Source organism: Cryptomeria japonica, chromosome 1 (assembly GCF_030272615.1).
Source record: "Cryptomeria japonica chromosome 1, Sugi_1.0, whole genome shotgun sequence".
NCBI classification, from domain to species: Eukaryota; Viridiplantae; Streptophyta; class Pinopsida; order Cupressales; family Cupressaceae; genus Cryptomeria; species Cryptomeria japonica.
In genome coordinates, this window is record NC_081405.1 from 642450725 (window position 1) to 642467670 (window position 16946).

Below are 16946 nucleotides of genomic sequence, written 5' to 3' on the forward strand. Positions count from 1 at the left end.
TTCTCGAGGTTTTGTTTGACTTTTCAATCAGCAAACCTCTTTTGTTCTGGATTTCACATTGTTCTCATATAGTGTCTTTTTTTTATTAAGCCTGAGGATGTTAATAAGAGCACTTCTTGAAAATTTAAATACTTGATCTACCTTCTATAGATGTTAGTAGACTTTGAGCACTCTGGGATTTGTGCTTGCTACAATTAATATGCCTCCTTATTGGTTGCAATCTATAAATGTGTTATTTTCTCATAATTGCTTACAAACGGTGGCATTGTCAAATAGGTTTTTGGTGCTGTGTAGCTTTAAGCATAAACATTATATCACTTTTGTAATTGCAGGTGAAGCTGTTGGAATGTTTACTATTCCTATAAAAGGTGATTTGGATTTCTCAAATTCCCAACCTTCCCTTCCAAGCATCATGCAAAAATCATCTGGTAAAAGCTTCTGCACAGTTGGTTTGCAACCATTGAAGAGAAAGGTAGCATGACATGATCCTTATATTCTGGTTGGGTATGCTTCCTTATTTTATTGCTTGTTATTTGTTTTGTTTCAAGATTCATGCTATTGTATGCTAATTTTCAGGGACTAAATAATCACGAAGATGAAAATTCATATTGTGGATCAATATCCCTAAATACTTTCTACTTCATCCCAAAAGGGAATAGAACTACGAGAGGGGAATCTGAAAATAGATTTAACAGTGGTGAAGTGGGTTTGTGGATTGGGCTTAGTCGTGATGGTCCTTGGACAAGTTTTCGTTCTATATTGCCTTTATCAACAATACCCAAACAGCTTAATGAAACATTTGGTTTTGAAGTTGTTATGAAGCAGGGTCAGAAACATGCTATATTGCGTAGTCTTGTTACTATTGTAAATGATACAGACATTTCAATCCAAGTCTGTGTATGCCCCCATTCTTTGCTAAATAGCCCTGATGTTCGACCAAATTCTGATACTAGACCTGCTGTGATAACTGAAGAGATATTTGAGAACCAGCGCTACAATCCACTCTCAGGATGGGGTAATAAATGGAACAGTTTTGGCGCATCAACTGATCCAGGACGCTGGAGTACCAATGACTACTCCTATTCCTCTAAGGTGATAAACGCATAGAGCCATTCTTTTGTTTTTAAATCATGTTTAGAGATTGCATGCCCTTTTACTTTGGTCAGTCATCTTATTCTTTTTTTATTTTTGAGCTTTTATCAGGACTTTTTTGAACCCCCTCTTCCGTCAGGTTGGGAATGGACATCAAACTGGGGTGTAGACAAGTCTCAGTTTGTTGATAGTGATGGGTGGGCCTATGGATCTGATTTTCAAAGCTTAAAATGGCCCCTTACGTCTGTGAAAACTTGCAAGCGATCAACATTTGACTTTGCAAGACGACGCCGTTGGGTACAGACTCGGAAGCAGTTACCTGGGAGTAAAGCAAGGCATTCAAGGGAAGTGATCACTGTATTAAAACCAGGGTGTTCTGTTCCATTGCCTTGGCATTACACTGCAAAAGATTTGGATTTCTGTGTACAGGTACGTCCTTTTTCAGTGTCTGCACAGACATCCTACTTATGGGGACGGGCAATTTCTACCAGAAGCTCTAGTAGTACATCTGGAAGTGATCAGAATAAGAGTGGGGCGGCAGTTTCACTCTTTAAGTTGAGTCAGCTTGAAAAAATAGAAGAAGCACTTGTCTGTCTCCCAGAATCTGGTTTAAAGCAGTATGTTTGGCTGAGCATGGAAACAGATGCCAATATTCTGTATTCACAACTCAATTCTCCTGTTTATGATTGGACAATATCAGTCAAAGCACCTCTCAAATTAGAGAATAGGCTTCCCTGCAATGCGGAATTTATTGTGTGGGAGAAAGCTAATGATGGAGGTAAAGTGAAGCGCCAGCACGGTCTTATTTCACCAGAGAGTTCTACACAGATTTATTCAGTAGATATCCGCAAGCCTATTTATCTAACCTGTCTAGCTCAAGGAGGATGGGAACTAGAAAAGGTATGTCACTTCCATGTGTAAAAAATGGGTGTTTAAAAAGTAAGTCTACTATATTCACAGGATTAAGTTCATAAATTGCATTTTTTTACAGGAGGCTGTCCTTATTTGTGACCCTTCATTAGATACAGCTCCTCCTTGTTTTTGGATGCTTCACCGACAAAGTAAGAGGTATGGAAACTTTTATTTATATATCTGTTTAAATAATTTTTCATCTATGTTGTCACTATCTGGGAATGGATTTTTACTTGTAGATTCTTGGATTCCCATGCAATATTTTTTAATCTTGATTAGGTGCTTTTGACTGAAGTTCATTGAATGCTATAGAAAGGATGTTATTTAATAGATATGCATAGGCTATTGTCATGATAATAATCAGGAACATTCTATAGGGAAGACGTTACAATATAAAACTTATGTCAACATTATTCATAATTGTTTGCTTGGACATAATGCAGCACTGTTGTTTACTTACATTCTTGTGGGATGGGGTTGACCTCTTTTAATTTGTGTTTCTTCCCTCATGTTTTTCAGTTGACTTAGGTTTGACACTTCCCATATGCAAATCAAGATTTAGATGATTGTTTTTGATGATGTGAATCATAGACAAAATCATTTTCATTTAATGTTTTTGATGATGTGAATCATAGACAAAATCATTTCTGTTTACTAATTTTTTTTTTTGGCTCTATTTATTCTAAAGAATCCAATGTTGGGGAATTTTTCCTTTGTTTCCTACTTCAATTGTTCTAGATTTGAGAAAAAAAGCTTTTGTGCTTTTTTTTTCATTTAAGGCAGCATAAGTTGTGTTAGGTGCCCAAGAGGCAGAAAAAAGGCATCTAAGCATGTATACTGGCGACCCATGATTAACTAGATCCAATCAAAATAAAAATGCATATCCATTATGCCATTTATAAGCTTACACCTTAAAAGTTAAAACAAATCCCTTCTTTAAATTTTTCAAAGTGCAAGACCTTCAGGTAATTGTATGTATGCTTATACAAAGATCTCTTCTTCTTCTTCTTCTTCTTCTTATCAACCTCAATCCGGTCTTGTTCCTGATGATATGAAACAAAACTTCTTAGGAGTGCCTGGGCACTCAAATTTGCTTCTAGGAACCTCCTAAACTGCACTTGGATCAGCTTTAATGCACCTTGAAACAAATAGATCTAGAGTGAGTTTGACCATTTCCAGTGTGCACAAAATATCTGAGTTTGAAACAGTATCAGAGTTCTTATGCTAGGGATAAGGAGGGTCACTGGGGGAATCCTTAATATCCTCCAAATCTTTTGAGGAACAAACACCCAATTATTATCCAAACCTTGTGGAGAAATAAAATGGTGATGAGTTTCTAACCTATTCCAACACGTGCTTACTGATTTCAGTCCTGTAAATATTGAAGGCCTTCCTATCACATTGAGAGGCAAACTGGCCAGGGAAAAATATCTTCTGCTCTTAAAGTTCAGAATTTCATTATCTTCTGGTTGTCTCCAGATTCTGATGCCTACCGTCAAGGTAATTTCTTCTGGTAACTCCTTTGAAAGATATATCTCCACACAAAAGAAAGCTTAGGTAGTATAGGTTTTGTTAGCAGTTTTATAGCCAAAAAAACTTTCTGAAAAAATTCACAACAGCTGTCAGTCCAGAAGACCCTTAATATAGCAGCCACAAATAAGGCAGTGTAATTCCAATAAGTCCAGAATGCAAAGAATCATTACAACTTTACAAGTATTGAAAGATGGAAACTGTGGCCGTCTAATGTACAGAAAGTTATCCTTCAAAACCCACGAACCAAACACAAAAATGCATTCTATAACCTTCATTAAACCAAACTTGAGAATTTCGAGAAAGGTTTCTAGGTCCTGGAGATGCATTCATGGAGGTTGGACAATTTAGGCCAAAACTTGCAAAATCTGCAAATAAGAGCATCCCATTTTAGAAAGTCCTTAACAGTCAACAACTTAAGAGTCCATAATAATCACTGGCAAGAAAGCAGCAGACTTAAAGTGGAAGGGCACACACATTTCATTAACATTGGATCAGCAGAAGCACAAATATTGCTCACATGGCTTGAGGGAGAATTGGGTGCAGAACAAGTGGAAATGCTATCCACCAGAGTAGCTGGATACTCCTTTGTCCCTCCCTGGGTGCGCGTATCCTTGTATCCGAAATGGATACGTATTTAACACATGTCCGATAGTGTATCCACGCATGCCCAAAAAACCTTGATTTTCCAACCATGGCAGATACTATATGATTTGATTTTCTTTTTAATTTGATATAAATCTTCCTAAATTTAATTAAAAAAACCTTCATTCATGCAAATAAAAAAAATGGTATAAACAAAACCTACACCAAATGAGAAAGACAAATGAAATGTTTTTCTATTTCAGCAACCCATTTCTTTGGGTTATCTTCCAATGCAACTCTACTTTTTTTGCATATTGTAAATTGTTAAATCAACTTATAATAAAATATGTAGCAATTATATGTCTATATTGCTTTTGAAGTAATGAAAATCTCCTCTAATAGCTTAGAAAATTGTGTTAAATATATTTGTATGTGTTTTTTATGAATGTATTACCCAGCCATATTTATATTGTGGGTCTTAAATAATGGCTGTATTCTTATCTGATACTGTTTCCCTTTGTATCCATATCCATGTCCATGCAACTTTGCTATTCACCGAATCATCAAGGGGATTGCTAGTTTGAGGGCTGCAAGGACACCCAAGAGTGAGCCCCACCCAAAAGACCTAACACTAGAAGCAGATATCGCAAAACCATCAAAAGAAGTCTTATTCACAGAAATATCATTGCTTCCACCCATATTAAAATTATTTTTATTTGGAGAAGTGCTCTTACCACAAGATAGAATCCTTCAAACATATGTTGGCCTTCTTTATATCACTCTGGTATAGGTTTAAGAAGACAGTGCAAGGAGGTCAACTGGGGGAGGCTGGAGATTGTGCCCTAGTTTTAGAAGGAGAAATATAGCACATCATTAATTCCCTTCCCTCCCAAATCTCACCAGAGTCCATGAATGGCTAGATTTGCCTCTTCTACACTTTTGTATTGGATGAAAGTGTATGCCTTGGGGTGTGAAGTTTCCCAGTCTCTGGGATAATATATGTCAATCACCTTGCCAAATTCTTTGCATAATGCATATAAATCGTCACCAACTGTTAGGTATGAAAGATTTCCCACAAATGGGGAATAGCACCCATCTCTATAATTGCCTTGGAATTTTGTAGCAGTTAGCAAAGCATCATGGAGTTTATTATATATTGCCTTATATTATTAATTAAATGATATCCTATCTATAAATTCTTTTCCAAATTTCTATGTTTACAATGTATATAGCTTGAACCTCAATTGTTTAAAATGTATATAACAGTACTTTGCTTATGTGCATGATGTTTATCTGTCAAAAATAAATATTCTGCCTTATTTTGTTTTATAAACATTGACATATACAATCATACATTTGTTCTTAGACAGTCCTTTGAATAAGAAAAAATTAATCCATCACCATTTTCTATTTTAAATCCCGTCTTTTAGTAAGACACATATGATCCAATATGACCCGTGTTCATGTTTGAAATGCTCTATTGATTTTAACATCTGACTATGATTCTTTCATTATTTTCTAACTTGTAAATCAGTAATTCGGCAATTCTTGTGGATGTGGTTTGTAGTCTCATTCCAGGTGCAAAATGTTTCCAGGAAACTGCAAGTCAGCTTGGAGCGTGACTTTGGAGAAACAAATGCTGCAGCCAAGTCTGTCCGGTTGTTTGTACCATACTGGGTTTGTAATGATGCTTCCTTGCCCTTGGCATATCGTCTAGTTGAGATTGAACCATCAGATAGTTCAGAGGCAGATACTTTCTTGATTCCACGGGCTATTAAAGCAGGAAAGCAAGCATCAGATAATCCATCTAAAACGATAAGAAAGAGAAAAACAAGCCTACATAAAGTTGTCCAAATTCTTGAAGAACTTGAGGATTTGAACGGTATGCCAGTAATGCTTTCACCACAGACATATTCCCATCGTTCTGGATTCTTACCTTTCTCACCTCGAGATGAGAAAAATCTATTGTCACCACGATTGGGTATTTCAGTGGCCATCTTAAAAAGTAACAGTTACAGCCTTGGCATTTCATTAAGTGATTTTGAGGACAAGGTAAGTTCAATTTGCCTGCACTTGCCACCAACAATGACTAAATCAACTTTCTTCAATCTCAGATATTAGCTTTAAGTTTATTTATTCAATAGCACTCCTTTGCAGAAATCGTTGCTATTATGACATAAAACCTTTTTATTTGCATATTATCTTTTTACATACTATGATATATATTATAAATTTCTTGACAACATTGTTTGTGCTGAATAATGGATGAATCCATTTTCTAAAACAAACTTACAATGCAGGAACGAGTTGATGTGAACGCAGCTAATTCAAATGGGGAATATTATAAACTCTCAGCTTTCCTGGACATGGCATCAGAGAGAACTAAGGTTTTGTTTGTCAACTTCTCATTGTCTATCTGTGGTCAACAACAAATACAGGGCAACATTGATATTTCTTAGCTTTTATCAATATATTGTATTTCTATTATGATTTGGCACATTTTTCCTAAGATACTATATGGGATGAACTTATTTTCAATGTTACAGTATCAAAAAGCTTGTGCATGCCTATGTGTGATTAGATTGGAACTTGTATCTGCACAAGACATCACAATTGATTACCCAATAAAGCATTTGATCAAGATTAAGAATCATTGAACTAGGACAATGTTTCCCTGATAATATTAGGCATTTGGAAAGAGCCAAAAGCCTAAAAGTAATAAGAATGTGATCGCCTGCCAAATTCTAGTTTAGTTTCTGCCTATGGAGTGATACCACTGTTACAAGGATTGACGTACTACAATTTAAGCTGGTCTTCATTTTAAAGAGAGGCCATAAACTCACAAGAAGACTTGATAGACACCATTACAACTTTTAAAATTGAATTTTCTGGTATATAAATGTAAATTTCATATTTTCCTCTGCTGATTCCTGGACATCTATGGAAACATGTATTTAATGGTGCACAGTCAGCCTCGTTACACACATTTAGCAACTGTCATTTGTTATGATCATTATAATTTCACTTACCATAGTAGTGTAATGTGCTGTCTTAATGGAGAATACCGTGCAAGTATTTTTAACATCATTCTAAAAATATATATTCAATTTTATCTAAAAGCTTGGCTATGAAACTATCATTTATTTTGAAATTTGAAGCAAAAAATGCATACAGATGCCTCCAGATGATTTGTCAGAAATTGCCTCGCTCAATGTTAGATTTGGTATATAATAATGATCCACACTATCATCTCTCTTTTCACAATTTGGAAAAAAAATGCTTGAAAGGAACCATAGATTGAAGGAAAAAATCTTCCACTCAATAAGATCCTTTAAATAAAGCTAGATTCACAGTTGTGGTCTACATAAGAGTAACATCCATTGTGTTGAAGATGGTAACTTCAGCGATATCATACCTGCTGTATTTATGGTTTTCTCGTGCTCTCAAGCTGGAAATGTTTCGGTTTCATTTTACATCTGTCGCTGTTTATAATTCATGTATCGAAGACCTTGTTGCTGTCACCAACTTTGTCTTAGCTGGCAATCTGTTTCCTTCCCTTCGTTGGACTTCATTGGCCCATGATGCATGTCGGTGTGTAGTTGACACCGTCCTAATTGTCTCATATACTGGTTTCTTCTTGAGGAGTCTATCGGTTATTGAAGGAAGTTTCTTTATTCATTTGCCGTGGGTTATTTAGTAGAAGATCGACTTACTTTGAGCTGTTTGTTTTGCTGTGACTTCGTAGCTACTATTATTTCCCGAGTTGATCAATTACATCTTCTTTACATTATTTTGTATGCAGATTTTCTGATAGTCAACTTCTATCTGAGCATTATCGATCATTGTTAAAAATGATTGCCTTCTAAGTGAGACAGATATGTACTTATTTTGAGACTTCAATAAAATTATCTGTTGGTGTGGTTGGGTTTTTCACCCTCAGGTGGAGGGTTTTCCCAGGATAATTTGATGTCTTCTTGTTCTCTTATGCTGTCTTAGATTCTTTTATTTGTGTTTATAGCTTTCTGATTTTAATTTTAACATGGTATCAAAGCGGGTATATAACAGTGTTCCACGGGGACGTGTCCCCCCCCTTTTTGGCCATATCTCCCCATAAGAAACATCTCGGGGACGGGGGAACGGGGATGCGACATCCCTCGCCGTCCCGCCACCGCCACTGCCATCCAAGCGCTGCCGGGACGTCGAGATGTCTGCCAAGAGACGTTTGGACGTCTCCTTGGGAGATGTCTGGGCATCTCCCCATCTCTCGAGAGACGTGCAGACGTCTCTTGAGGGACGGGGAGACGCCCAGACGTCTCTTGTCACCCACATCAAAAGCAAACAAAAAAGCATTTTTTAATAAACATGTGACTTTTTGGGGGGTTAAGGGGTAACCCTAATTGGACGTGGGCCAATAAAAAAATAACCCCTGATGCCTTTAGAAAATAATAAAAGTATTTTTGGCCTTGACCCCAACTTGACACCTGATGCCTCTTGACCCCAACTTGGGGGCGTTGGCCCCAAACCCCCGTTGAAAAATATAGGGAAAAACCGCGCCGATAGAAGTAGGGAAAATTTAACCTCCGAGTCTGATTAGGCTCCATATGGCAACACAATTAGCATTGAAGAAATCTTGGTATTTAGATTTAGTATTTCAAATTTCCTATAGTCTCATTTGAAATGTAATTCTTATACTGTAATACTGTCATACATCTTTTCAAAACTAGTTTTTCAAGTACTATATGTATATGTATAACTATATCAGCACCACCACCCCCCCACCGCCGTCCCCCCCGCCGTCCCCAAACTTAGGCCCTTGGTCCCCCTGTCCCGGAAACGCGTCCCCTCGTCCCCAACGCTCATGGAACACTGGTATATAATAAGATCCTAAATCAAATTGCTTAGATTCAAATTTTCTTTATTTGGAGTTGTAGTCTGTTTATTTCAAACTTTTCATCATGGTGAATGGACTCAAAGTTGAAGACAGTCTGGATGGCGCTGCCAATTACACTTCATGGAAGTTCAGGATTCTTATTGTGCTAGAAGAGAATGATCTTCTTAATTATGTGAAGTTTGTTGTAGATGAACCTTTAGATGATACAGAGAAAGCTCAATGGAGGAAGAATAATCTCATGGCTAGGAAAATTCTAATTGATTCTGTTAAGGATCATCTAGTACCTTTTATATCCAAGTTAAATTCAGCCAAAGAGATGTTCGAGTCTCTTGTATGAATTCAACAGTATTAGTAGAGCTCTAGCATTGAGACGTCAACTCCTTCATATCAAAATGGCTAGAGGTGAATCTGTTGTTTCTTTCTTTAGGAAGATTACTGAATTAAAAGATCAGCTTAATGCTATTGGTGATTCTATTGAGGATAAAGATCTTGTTATGCTTGCCATGAATGGTCTTCCTCATTCTTGGGAATCTTTCATTCAAGGTATTAGTGGAAGAAATGAATTACCTAAGTTTGATCTATTGAGGACTCATTGCATTCAAGAGGAATGCAGATTGGAGGCAAGAGGAATTGGATGTAAATCTCATCATGAAGAAGATCATGTTCTTGCTGCCCATATGTTTAAAAGAAGAGGAAGGAAGGAAACTTCAAAAGGAATAGAGATAGAAATTCTGATTCAGCTCTTGAATCTAAGAAAAGAAAGGATCTCTCTAGGGTTCAATGCTTCAGATGTGACAAATTTGGTCACTTTGCTAGAGAATGTCCTTACGAGACCCAAGTCTCAAGCTGCTGCAGTAAATGTTGAAAATGTTTCTCCTCATAGAGAGTCTAGTGAAAATTCAGAAGGGTTCTTATTTATTTCTGCTCTCTCCATTAACATTCCTACTGACAGTGATACATGGCTTATTGATAGTGGAGCCTCCCGCCATATCACTGGTTATCATGAACACCTCTCCAACTTGAAGGAAAAAGATTCACATCTTCAAGTTATCATTGGTGATGATGCATGTTATTCTGTGAAGGGTGTTGGTTCTACTTCTTTTCAGTTGGATTCTGGTATTCCTCTTCTTCTGAGTGATTCTCTTTGTTCTTGGTATTAAGAGGAATCTGTTTTCTATTTCAGCATTAGAAGACAAGGGTTATCATGTTGCTTTTGTTGATGGAAAAGTTCTTGCATGGAAGAAGAACTCCAGCATTCAGTTTGCTCGTGAGATTGGTGTTCGTTATGATAGTCTTTACAAGCTTTCAGCTCGTCCTATTCAAGCTTTAGCTCATGATTCTACAAGCTCAAGTAAGTTGTGGCATAAAAGATTTGGTAATCTAAATTTCAAAACTTTATCTCCATTGGAGAAGGTAGTTGTTGGTCTTCCAAAGCTAAATCAAAACCATGAAGGTGTCTGCAAGGGAAGTGCTCTAGGTAAGAATATTAAGAATTTAAGAGTACTTTTCATAGTAGTGAAAATAGAGCAAAGGATATTCTAGAATTAATTAACTCCGATTTGTGTGGCCCCATGTCAATTGCTTCCCTTAGTAGTTTTTGGTATTATGTTACTTTCATTGATGACTTTTCTCGTAAGTGTTGGATTTATTTTCATAAGTCTAAAGAATCTAATGAAGTGTTGTCTTGATTTAAAGAGTTTAAAGCACTTGTTGAAAATATATGTAACAAGAAGATAATGATTCTAAGATCTGATAATGGGGGAGAATATGTTTTTGGTTTATTTCATAACTTTTGTGTTGAAGCTGGGATTAAGAGGGAGTTATGTGTCCCTTATAATCCTCAACAAAATGGTGTAGCTGAAAGAAAGAATAGGACAATTGTTGAGGCAGCGAAGGCTATGATCCATGATCAAAGTCTTCAAACATTTTGATGGGCAGAGGCTTGCAGGACAACAGTATATATTCAGAACCGTAGTCCTCATCAAATTCTAGACAACATAACTTTAGAAGAAGCTTTTTCAGGTATTAAACCTGACATTAGTCACCTCAGGATTTTTGGATGTCCTGTCTATTTTCATGTTCCAAAAGAGAAAAGAACTTGTTTTTCCTCGAGGGGTGTGTTTCAATAGTGCATAATAGTACATAAATGTAGTAAATATGACAGCATACAACAATGCAAGTAAACAGAATGACTCAGATGTATGTATTCATTAATGTTAAATGCTAGTACATTCACAACATAACTTTGTTCCACAATAACTTCACACTGAAATAGGAAACCAAGTACATATATATAGGTGTCGGTGTAGGTTGTAACTTAGAGCCTTCAAGAAACCAAGTACAACAGAACTAAGTTAGAGCCTTCAGGAAAGAAAGGCATTTTTGTTGGTTATAGTGAGTCTTCAAAGCATATAGAATTTACATTCCAGGTCAAAAGGAAATTGAAATCAGCAGGGATGTGTCTTTTGATGAAGAAGTAGCTTGCAAGAAATCCAAAGAATCTTACATACAATCTGATAGAGAAGATTTTGAGCCTTCTCATGATATAGATATGGCTGATCCAGATTCACCTTCAGAGATTCAGAGAGAGAATACAGATTTAGAAGACTTTGTTGATCCTGTTGATCCAATTGATTCTTTAGATACTCTTGCAGGTCCCAGTAATATTCCAGCTAATAAGAAAAGACCTTTGTGGGCTCGTAACACTATGGAAGAGGCTGAAAAATATGCTGCCCCTCGTGGCACCTTCAGAGAGAGTAAAAGGCCTCATAAGTTTGTAGGAGATGTAGGCTTGATGAGTCACCTTTTTGCATCCGAGCCTTCTAATTTTGAAGAAGCCTCTAATCATCAAGTGTGGAAGGATGCCATGATGGAGGAGTATCAATCTATTATCAAAAATGATGTGTGGGATATTGTTCCCAGACCCAAAGGTAAGTCTGTAGTTTCCTCTAAGTGGCTGTTTAAAATTAAACATGCAGCTGATGGGAGTATAGAAAAATATAAAGCTATATTTGTAGCTAGAGGTTTTTCACAAAAGGAAGGTATAGACTATGAAGAGATTTTTGCACCTGTAGCACGTTATACTTCTATCAAAACTATTATTGGTATTGCAGCTATTAAAGGGTGGAAATTGCATCAGATGGATGTAAAGACATCATTCTTGAATGGCGTAATTGAAGAAGTTGTTTTTATTGAGCAGCCAAATGGATTTGTAATTCATAAAAAAGAATCACATGTTTACAGATTGAAAAAGGCCTTGTATGGCCTTAAGCAAGCTCTTCGTGCTTGGTATGAAAGAATTGATCGATATTTGTTGAGCTTGGGTTTTCTCAAAAATGATGCAGATCCAAATATCTATTTCAAAGTAGTTGATGATAATGCCTTAATTTTAGTTCTATATGTTGATGATTTATTTCTTACTGGAGAGGATGATCTTATTGCTAGATGTAAGAAAGAGTTAACTTTTGAATTTGAGATGAAAGATCTTGGTTTGATGCATTATTTTCTTGGTTTAGAAGTGTGGCACAGATCAAATGAAATCATCTTGAGTCAAGGGAAATATGCTATTGATATTTTGAAAAGATTTGGTATGTTAGATTGCAAATCTATGGCAACTCCCATGGAAGCAAATCTGAAAAAGTTGCATGAGTCTGCAACTAGCTCAGATCTAGTTGATCCTACTATGTATAGGAAATTGATTGGATCTTTGATGTATTTAGTCAATAAAAGGCCTGACATATGTTATGTTGTTAACACTCTCAATCAATTTATGAGTGAACCTAGATAGATTCATTTTGTTGCAGCTAAACATATACTGAGATATGTGCGTGGTACAATGGGATATGGTCTGAAATATTCTTCTTGTGAAGGTCTGTAATTGCAAGGTTTTTTTGATTTAGATTGGGCAGGATGTGTACCTGACAAAAAGAGTACTTCTGGTTGTTGTTTAAGCTTAAGTTCAGCCATGATTTCCTAGTGCAACACGAAGCAATCATGTGTGGCCCAAAGTACAACTGAAGCTGAATATGTTGCAGCTGCTACAGCAGTTAGAGAAGCAGTGTGGCTTTGTAAATTGCTTGCAGGATTGTTTGGATAGTCTTTGGAACCTATAGTGATTCATTGTGATAACCAAAGTTGTGTGAAGCTTTCAATTAATCTTGTCTTTCATGATAGAACCAAGCATGTGGAAATAAAATATCATTACTTCAGAGATATGGTTCAAAGGAAAGTAGTGGAGCTCAAATACATTTGCATAGAGGAGCAAACAACAGACATTCTTACCAAGCCACTACCTAGAGTGAAGTTTTGTTATTTTCGAGATAACCTTGGTATTGTAGAGAATGCTGCTCTAGCTAAGAGAGAATCTTAGCTTCAATGAATTTTTATATATATATGTTGTTAATGAGTTCTTCTCTGTGAGAGAGAAGTTCGAGGTGAAATCCGTTGTAATGCATTTTTCTCTGTGATGGAGAAATTTGAGGTGAAAGCCCTTGAAGCTCTTTCCACCTATGGGGGTAGCCATAGTGGATGTCATGTTGAGAGACTCCATGACAACATCACGTTGAGTGACTCCGTGATGAGAGCTTGTATTATTTCACCTGTGGGTGTAGCCATGGTGAACTTCATGTTGAGTGAATCCATGATGCCTATCACGTTGAGAGAATCCGTGATTAATTTTTTTTTTTGTTGTTTGTCATGATGAGAGACTCCATGCCTTGAATATCTGTTTATGATATCTTCTTTGTTAAGAGGGAGTGTTGAAGATGGTAACTCCAGCCATATCATACCTGCCGTATTTATGGTTTTCTCGTGCTCTCAAGCTGGAAATGTTTCGGTTTCATTTTACATCTGTTGCTGTTTATTCTTCATGTATTGAAGACCTTGTTGCTGTCACCAACTTTGTCTTAGCTGGCAATCCGTTTCCTTCCCTTCGTTGGACTTCATCAGCCCATGATGCATGTCGGTGTGTAATTGACACCGTCCTAATTGTCTTGTATACCGGTTTCTTCTTGAGGAGTCTATCGGTTATTGAAGGAAGTTTCTTTATTCATGTGCCGTGGGTTATTTAGTAGAAGATCGACTTACTTTGAGGTGTTCGTTTTGCTGTGACTTCGTAGCTATTATTATTTCCTGAGTTGATCATTTTTATTCAGCAGTGAACATTGGAGTTCTCAGATTTGTTCAGTTGCATCTTCTTTACATTATTTTGTATGCAGATTTTCTGATAGTCAACTTCTATCTAAGCATTATCAATCATTGTTAAAATGATTGCCTTCTAAGTGAGACAGATATGTACTTATTTTGAGACTTCAATAAAATTATCTTTTGGTGTGGCTGGGTTTTTCACCCTCAGGTGGAGGGTTTTCCAAGGATAATTTGATGTCTTCTTGTTCTCTTATGCTGTCTTAGATTCTTTTATCTGTGTTTATAGCTTTCTGATTTTAATTTTAACACATTGATCACTAACAAGTTGAACCTTCGTAGTCATAAATTGCAGCAACTGCTTTATAATTTTGCTTAGATTTAAAATTATGCCTAAGTGAGAATAGAACCCAACACAAGAACCATAGATGAATTTTAATTTGGAAGTAGCAAGCAGGAAAAATGGGGACAGCAGGATCACTAGGGCTCGTTAGAATCTACATGAATGTAGTATTAAATTGACATCTGCAATGGTGGGAAGACCTGATTTCTTGACGAGAGGATGATTTTTTATTATAAATCTTTGTTGGTAACTCTCATAATTAATAGATGCATTATTCATATTTGCCAATTCTTTTATTGTACATCCTGACGAGATTCAATTTTGCAGGTGGTACATTTTCAGCCCCACACGTTGTTTGTTAATAGAACTGGATACCGACTCCTTTTGCAGCAATGTGGGATTGGTCATATAGAATGGATTTATCCCACAGATCCTCCAAAAAATTTTTTGTGGCAATCTGTATTTGGAAAGGAACAGCTACAGGTCAGTTGAATTCTCAGATACATGATAGACAAATGCCAGTCTGTAATTTTTTGAATGTGTTCAATAAAAATTTGAAGGCAGTTACGTCTCTACTAGGAAATGTTTAACAATGCCCTTTTGGTGACTACTGTTGTAGATTTGATCCTTTTGATTTTCATTCAGATTTCCATAGATGGATACAAGTGGAGTCACCCTTTCAGCATTGATGGTGAAGGAATATTGCATATCAGCTTGAGAAGTGAGGAGAGAAACCAGTTATATCTTAGAGTGGAAATTCAAAATGGAGTCAAAGATTCCCGATTTCTAGTTGTTTTTCGACATGCTTCTGTTTCAAGTTCTTACAGGTTATACAAGAGAATTAATTATTATAGGGTGTTTAAGTTAATTACTTTTTGAATTTTTGTCATATCATTGTTCTACAACTGAGTTCACTGGGTGATTCTTTCTGTATCTTTATGCAGGATTGAAAATCGGTCTGCTGTTTTGCCTATTCGTTTTCGACAAGTTGGTGGAGATGATAATTCGTGGCAGTTCCTTCAGCCCAGCTCTGCCATATCATATGCCTGGGAAGATCTTCATAGAGAAAGGTTATTAGAAGTTCTGGTGGATGGGGCTGATCCAAGAAAGTCTTGCAAATATAACATTGATGAAGTAGCTGACCATCAACCTATGGCCACTGAAAGTGGGCCTGTGACAGCACTTCATGTAACAGTTTTGAAAGAAGGCACCACCAGAGTGGTAAAAGTAGCTGATTGGATGCCAAGCAATGAAAATTTGGCAATTGTACCTGTTGGTGTGCCCATATCATTGCCTTCATCTGAACAGAACACTCCAATTGTGGGCTCTGATAACCAGTTCCATATCATTATTGAGCTTTCAGAGTTTGGGCTGTCTGTTGTTGATCATACTCCAGAAGAACTACTTTATTTGTCTGTTCAGAATCTCATCATGTCATATGCCACTGGTCTGGGTTCAGGAATTAGCCGGTCTCTCTCTCTCTCTCTGTGTTTATTTATATTATTTGAAACTTCCATCTATTGCCATCATACATATTGTAGAATGAAATGCCATTATATGTTTACATGTCATAGGTGGTGGTGGTGATTTCATATTATTCAGTCTTCCAATATGAGTTAAAAACTGCTTGATATTGGTAGGGACAGAAATATTTAACCTCAAATTTGAGGATAGAGGTCAATTAAGAACTCTGCAAGACACTAAAGGACACATGGATGGTGGAGAATAATTTCTGTGGTCCAGTGATTTATATTTGACATGCTTGTGTTATACTGACATGTTTAACTTTATAACCTTGCGAGATTTGTGAAATTATTTGCAATAGCAAGAATTGAGAAAATTACAGGATGTGCCAGACTTCTCTCAGTATATCTATATTTGGTGCACAAAATTAAAAAAGTATCCTTTGGACTTTTAAGTATATACATTTCCAATCAAGTCTTGCAAAACTAGATTAAGTTTGACTAGGCCCATTAATTATGTTGGATGTGATTCTTAAAATATTTCAAATACAAGGGGAAAACAATATCTATTCTGAGATATGCTATATGTGATGTGTAATACTTAGGTCAATCCTTCAAAGGTCTGTTTCTCATTAGTAGCCATTGCTTCTATGATCAGTTATGAGTGATATAAAGATTTTAAGTGGCTGTTCAGAGAAGAAATGAATACGATACTCACGACGCATGTTTATCAAATGAGTAGTTGAGTGCTAAATACGACACATATCTGATCCTGAAATATCTAAAACTGTTGCAGCATGTAATCACCAATTGCTAAAAATATGAAGGATTGAGGGAGCTCTAAAATGATTGTTGGTGAGGCATTATATTGGCCAAGGTTTAGAAAATGGGGTAGCAAGCTAAGCAGACATGAGATGGGTCATGGAAGGAATGAACTGACTATTGAGTAATACATGCAGTTGATCCCAAGAAATAATTTCCAAATTCA

At 36.5% G+C, this 16946-nt stretch overlaps 1 protein-coding gene across 3 annotated transcripts in view; it reads left to right on the plus strand.

Moving 5' to 3' along the window:
- The window catches only part of LOC131042467 (uncharacterized), a 254284-nt gene that overhangs the window by 223445 nt on the left and 13893 nt on the right, over positions 1-16946 (plus strand). For all 3 annotated transcript variants that reach the window (XM_057975760.2, XM_059220584.1, XM_059220580.1), the window contains 9 exons: positions 333-472; positions 577-1092; positions 1204-1992; positions 2084-2160; positions 5715-6171; positions 6420-6506; positions 14823-14978; positions 15141-15322; positions 15440-15964. In XM_057975760.2, coding sequence (XP_057831743.2) covers positions 333-472; positions 577-1092; positions 1204-1992; positions 2084-2160; positions 5715-6171; positions 6420-6506; positions 14823-14978; positions 15141-15322; positions 15440-15964 — 2929 coding nt within the window. The remainder of the gene's footprint in view (positions 1-332; positions 473-576; positions 1093-1203; positions 1993-2083; positions 2161-5714; positions 6172-6419; positions 6507-14822; positions 14979-15140; positions 15323-15439; positions 15965-16946) is intronic.